The 6,560-nt window shown below is 38.5% G+C and overlaps 1 protein-coding gene across 1 annotated transcript in view; it reads left to right on the forward strand.

The window, feature by feature from the left end:
* The window catches only part of LOC106875506 (BCAS3 microtubule associated cell migration factor), a gene marked incomplete at its 3' end in the record, with an annotated part of 62,988 nt that overhangs the window by 41,512 nt on the left and 14,916 nt on the right, over positions 1 to 6,560 (forward strand). Inside the window, exons 13-16 of the mRNA XM_052966807.1 lie at positions 124 to 217; positions 962 to 1,105; positions 1,358 to 1,654; positions 5,299 to 5,461. Coding sequence (XP_052822767.1) covers positions 124 to 217; positions 962 to 1,105; positions 1,358 to 1,654; positions 5,299 to 5,461 — 698 coding nt within the window. The remainder of the gene's footprint in view (positions 1 to 123; positions 218 to 961; positions 1,106 to 1,357; positions 1,655 to 5,298; positions 5,462 to 6,560) is intronic.

The raw sequence follows: 6,560 nt of genomic DNA on the forward strand, positions 1-6,560 counted from the left end.
ATATATATATATATATATATATATATACTCCACCTTGTTTTACATTTATATGCTTACTCCAGTATATATATATAAGCCTATCATTTTCATAATTAATATCTTCATTCACTTTTATACTTCTAGGTTGTTGACATGGCATTCTCTCTCGATAGTCGGTGGGTTTCAGTCAGCACCCATCGTGGGACGAGTCATATCTTTCCAGTAACAAGTTATGGAGGTAACTCATACATTTATCTTGATATATATATAGCTAACTGTCTTTGTCTAAACCTTGATTGGGCCCTATCTAGCAGACCTAAGATTAACAATATTCCATCTGTGGCTGCATTTATAGGCATTCCTTCGATATAGCTCGACAAAATTTGACATTTGACTTTGGGTATTTCCATGACAGTTGCTGAAATGTGAGGCGGAGAAGAAAGCTAATGGTTTGTGTGTATGTGCTTGTTCTTGTCTGTATCTGTGTGTGTGCGTGCTTGTTCTTGTCTGTGTGTATTTGTTCTTGTCTGTGTGTGCTTGTTCTTGTCTGTGTCTGTTCTGTTTTTATGTATTTATGTGTTCTGGAATATAGATATAACGAAATTATGCCAGTAATGCCTTATTTTAAACTTGAAGAAAAAAAGCCTTGCATAAATACATAAAAACAGAACAGGCACACACACAGACAACAGACAAGAACAAGCACACACAGACACAGACAAGAACAAGCACACACACACAGACATACAGGCACAGATAGACACAGACTAGAACAAGCATGCACACACACAGGCACAGACAAGAACAAGCACACAAAAACACAAATTTCAGTTACTTTTGGGTACGCCCTTGTATAGAGGGCATTGGGGACTAGGGGATAGCAGTGGTACTGTGAGTGGGGGACATGAGAAAATGAATTGGGTCAAAAATTGAAGAAATTAAGAAGATGGAAAAACCTTAATGTTTCATTTATTAATTTTAGGCCCTGTGTCTATTCGAACACATTGCAACGCACGTGTTGTGAACAGGATGAGCAGGTTTCATCGGAGTGCAGGCTTGGATGAAATTGAACGCACAGCAACAGGGCGGCACAGCCCTGTGCTGTCAGGGAGTCCAAGTGCTACGGGTAAGTTGTCATCCGTGTTATATTTCTCATTTCCTTCTCGACAGTATTTTTTTTTGTTTGCATGTATTTGTCTTTCATTTCAATTTGCTGTATGGCTGTTTTGTCTGACTCACAACCAAGCAGTAGCAAGTTACCTTTCGAACCGTCCAACATATGCCAGCATGGAAAGCAGATGCTAAATGATGTTGATGAGACATAAGATGGTGCATATGTTCCAATGTTTTTATTCTATTTTTTTTTTTTATTTTGTAGCCGGAGTTCAAGAAATTTACCCCAGTTTTGCACGACAGAATGCATTGAACAACAACTTTGGGAACCCTCGCTTGCCTCCTTATCCTCACTCCATTCCGATTCACGCTTTGGCGCAGGTAAAACAACCAACCCCTGCTTTATCTGGTATAACCACAACAGTGACAAGTCCGCGAAGTACTAATTTAGGGCCTCAGTCTGGTTTAGCCGTGGTCGATCAGGTCGTATCTGTAGTAGCCTGCTTTGCCAGTCCTCGATGCTGTGTGGGTTTCACGCCACCAATACCAATTGAACGCAGAGGTAAGCTGGATAATTAATCATTTCATTGAATTGATGATCAAGTTCCTATGTTTTTGAGATTGTTGCTGATCATTTCTGGTTACTTCTTGTGGCATTTATCTTACCATATAAGTGTTTGAATTTTGATGACTTTAACCCTTTGGTTTCTATATTGTAATCTACTATTGTCTTTGTTTCAATTAATTTTGAAAATAATGAAGAATTTAGTGAAATAACTTTCTCATTATCAAACTGTTGAAATAAACAGCATTTGCCCTAATTAATTTTGAAAATCACAAAGAATTTAGTAACTTAACTTTATCATATGTTCGTAGTTTCTTCAACCATCTAAGAGCTGTCATGTATTTCATAGTATGCACTATATCCTCCTGTGTGTATACATCATAATCATCGTTTAACATAATTAGACTATTAAAATAGCCATCTTTTTGCTCTAATTAATTTTGAAAATAATGAATTTAGTAAAATAACTTTCTCATTTCGTTTTTGGATTTGGTTTGCAAGATTCTTTATGTGAGTTTGTGTGTTGAAGCATATTCTGTTGTGTCTGGGGAGAGTCATTCACTTTTGGTGCCTTATAATTTAACACACTCACTGGTAAAATTTCCTCTTATTTCTTTTTTATATTTTTCAAAAATTTTTGTTGCGTCTTGCAACCTTTTCAATAGTTTTGACTCTGTCCATTTCTCACACCGTGTTCCTTTTTGTTTGTTTATGTGCATGTGTGTGGATAAGTGTGTGTGTGTGTGTGTGCCTATGTATGCATGTGTGTGTATGCATGTATGTGTGTGTGTGCATATGTATCTATTTATGTGTGTACGTTTGTATGTATGCATTCCGTATATTCATGTGTTTGCATATCCATGTTTGTGTGTTTTTATGTATGTGTATGTGTGTGTGTGTGTGTGTGTTTGTATATGTGTGTGTGTGCATGTGTTTTGCAATTATGTACTGTGTTTGTATGTATGGATGTGCATCTCCATATGTGTGAACGTGAGTCTCTATTTGTGTTCTTGTGTGAAGTACAGTGTGTGTGTGTGTATATATGGTCATGTGTTTCAGTCTTCATTTGCATATGTGTGCTTGTTTGTTCATATAACCTGTGTAACTATCCGTCTGTATGTTTTTCATTATCAAACTGTTGAAATAAACAACATTTGCCCTAATAAATTTTGAAAATCACGAAAAATTTAGTAAATTGACTTTGTCATGCTCATCGTTTCTTCAACTGTCCAAGAGCTGTCATGCATTCCATGATATGCACTATATCTTCCTGTGTGTATATATCATAATCATCGTTTAATATAATTAGACTATTGAAATAGAAAATAATGAATTTAGTAAAATAACTTTGTCATTATTAAATTGTTGAAATAAACAGTATTTGCACTAATCAATTTTGAAAATAATGAAGCATTCATTAACATAATTCATTATAATTAAGCTGGTGTTTGGGAGATGGATTAACACGGAATTTTGTGCTACCATATTTCAGCAGAAATGGACTGCCTTTGAAAATAATGGAGAATTTAGTGAAGTAATTTTGTTGTATGTTAGTTGGTTCTTCAGCCGTCCAAGAGCTGTCATGCATTCCAGAGTACACAGTATAGCTGCCTGTGTATATACACAGACATGCAGAAAGTAGATAGACACCTTTAGTTATCAAAATCTTTTATTTAATACGCAAAGTGAACAATTGAAATGTAATCGATAGGTAGGACTACATACTTTAGTATTTAGTTGACATTGCCTTTGAAGTTTTTAATTTAGAAACTCTTTTTAGCATTGAACTGATGAGCTTTGGGATTGTGTCTTTGGAATTTCTACCCACTTTTCACGCAACAATCGAAATAATTCATCTTTAGATTTAGGTTTCTGTTGAATTTTTCATACAGATCTGTCTAATATGCTCCAAAGATTTTCAATTGGGTTCATGTCAGGAGATTGGCTCAGCCAAGGAAGCTTTTTTTCAATCAGCCATTGTTGATTCCTTTTCACTGTGTGGCATGGAGCCCCATCTTCCATGAATAAAAATTAATTTTTCTTTGTTATCGTGTGAATACATTGGAAGTAGTCCTTGCTTAAGTATTTTGATGTATTTTTCAGAGTTTATGGTTCCAACACATTTGATCAGCTCAGATTGACCATTGCTGGTGACAGCTCCCCATACCATTGCAGAGATACTGCCATGTTTCACAGTTGGTTGGAGTCATTTCAAATTCTTGATTGGGATGCCTCCAGACCCAAACACATCCACTGTCTGAAAATAATGCAAATCTGGATTCATCTGAGAAAATCACTCAGAAAATCACAAAATGAACTGGATTTTTCTGACACCTCCTTAGCCCATTTCTTTCTTTTCATGATATTAATTGGTTGAAGGAGAGGTTTCCTTCTAGCTGCTCATCCATAATAGCCAAGCTTATGCAGATATGTAACACATTCTTAGACTAACTTCTAGCTGTTTTGCAGAAGCCTTTGAATGGGGTTTGTTCTCCTCAATTCTCTGCAAACAGTGAAGCTTCCTTTCTGAGGGCTCAGGTCAGCTGTTGATTCTTTTCCTTGGTTTTTGAATTGCACTATAATTCTATTAACAGTAGCAAGAGGAATTTGAAGATTTTTTGGTAATTTTTCACTGGCTATGACCAGCCTCAGATTGCCCAACAATACAACCTCTTTGAAAACCTGACAGTTCTGCTGAATTTTTTGTGCGTGGCATGGTTACTCTTCGCAAATGTTTAACATAATGGCACCTGGAATTAAAAAGAATAATTACATTGTAAATTCTACACCGCTGAAAACATATTAAGACACTTAGATCAGAAAGTTTGAAAATTAAAGGTGTCTATTTACTTCTTGCATGTCTGTGTATATCATAATCATTACTGTTTAATGTCTGCTTTCCAGACTGGCATGGTTAGGATGGTTTGTCATGGCTTTGAAACAAGGTGAAACAAAGTGGAAAAAAATAGTACTCTAGTACCGGAGGTAGAATAATATACTTTATTTATAAAGCTGCAAAGTCATAAAAAGACTGTTACTCAAGAGTTTCATATTTCTTTTCGCTGGAAACTGTCCAGCTGTAGAAACTCTGCCAGATCAGATTGGAGCCTGGTGCAGCCTTCTGCCTTGCCAGTCCTCAGTCAAATCGTCCAACCCAGGCTAGCATGGAAAGCGGACGTTAAACGATGATGATGATGATGATGATAATGATGATGAACATATATATATATCCAGCTGTAGAAACTTTGCCAGATCAGACTGAGCCTGGTGCAGCCTCTGGCTCACCAGTCCTCTGGCTCACCAGTCCTCTGGCTCACCAGTCCTCTGGCTCACCAGTCCTCTGGCTCACCAGTCCTCTGGCTCACCAGTCCTCTGGCTCACCAGTCCTCAGTCAAACCGTCCAACCTATGTCAACATGGAGAGTGGACGTTAAATTATGATGATGATGACATATATATACTTCCTCCATTTACTTCTTGCATATGTATATACATATATATATATATACGATGGGCTTTTTTCCGTTTCTGTCTACCAAATCCACTTACAAGGCTTTTAGTTGCCTCCAGGCTATGGTACAAACATGCGATTTACAAACTTGTAATTCATCGATTTTTTTTTTTTTCTGTTTCTCAACGCAGAAGGAAAGAAACCTTTCACGTCATTATACATTCTGGGCCATGAAGGGCTTCTCACCGAATACGTCCTGGAACCCCGCCCTAAAGCCGCAGCGACGGACAAAATATCTGATGACACACCGCTAGAGCTTGTTGTGATTGGACAATTTCAGTGGCCTCTCCAGAGGTAACAGTCTTTTTTTATCTGCATTTTACTTGTTGTGGGCATTAAACTGTAACCAAGCTATAGCATTGCCCTTGGTGGGTTTTGGTTGAAGAGAGCAACCCTGATGTGTATCTTTTTAGGTTTTGTTTCTTTCTCTGTTTGGACTGTAGCCATGCTGGAGCACCACATTGAAGTGATTGGTCTATGGGCCACGTTGTGGGCAGTAATTGGTTTGCAGGCCATGCCAGTGGCAGTCATTGGTTCGCAGGCCATGCTGAGATGGTGATTTGGTTTGTGAGCTGTGCTGAAATGGTCATTGGCTTGCGGACTGCACTGGAACAGCCATTGGTCCATAGGTTGCATCACTCATTGGCCTGCAGGCTGCATCAGAACGATCATTGGCCCGCAGGCCATGCTTGTCTCTGTCATTGGCCTGTGGGTCACTCTGGAACAGTGCCCTTGAAGGGTCTTGGTTGAAGACAGCAACAGCAAGGCTTTTGCCTTGTTTTCGGTCATAGGCCCATGTGCCATTTATTGCCTTAATGCAGCCTAAGGGTTAATGACTGTGCTGGCGTGGTTTGTGGGCCAATGACGTCTTGTTGCAGTCTGTGGGCCATGCCTGTTGCAAAGTATGTTTCGTAAAAGATGGAAGTCTGTAGCAAGTATGGTGCGAGTGAAAGAACCTGTCTAAACGAGAACAAAAAAGGACAAAGCAAAGTCTTCAGTGTGAGTATGTGGTTTGTGGGGTTGACCGTGTCCTCCGCTTCATTTTTTGTAAATCATTCATTCTCATTTAATTGTATATATTTTAATTGTTTATTCATACTTACCAACCACATGGTTTCAGGTTCGTTCCCACTACGTGGCACCTTGGGCAAGTGTCTTCTACTATAGTCTCGGGCCGACCAAAGTCTTGTGAGTGGATTTGGTAGATTGAAACTGAAAGAAGCCTGTCATATATATGTATATATATGTTTGTGTGTCTGTGTCCCCACCAACATCGCTTGACAACCGATAGTGGTGTGTTTAGGTCCCCGTAACTTAGCAGTTCAGCAAAAGAGACTGATAGAATAAGTACTAGGCATCCAAAGAATAAGTGCTGGGGTCGATTTACTCGACT

Source organism: Octopus bimaculoides, chromosome 3 (genome assembly GCF_001194135.2).
Source record: "Octopus bimaculoides isolate UCB-OBI-ISO-001 chromosome 3, ASM119413v2, whole genome shotgun sequence".
Classification (NCBI taxonomy): domain Eukaryota; kingdom Metazoa; phylum Mollusca; class Cephalopoda; order Octopoda; family Octopodidae; genus Octopus; species Octopus bimaculoides.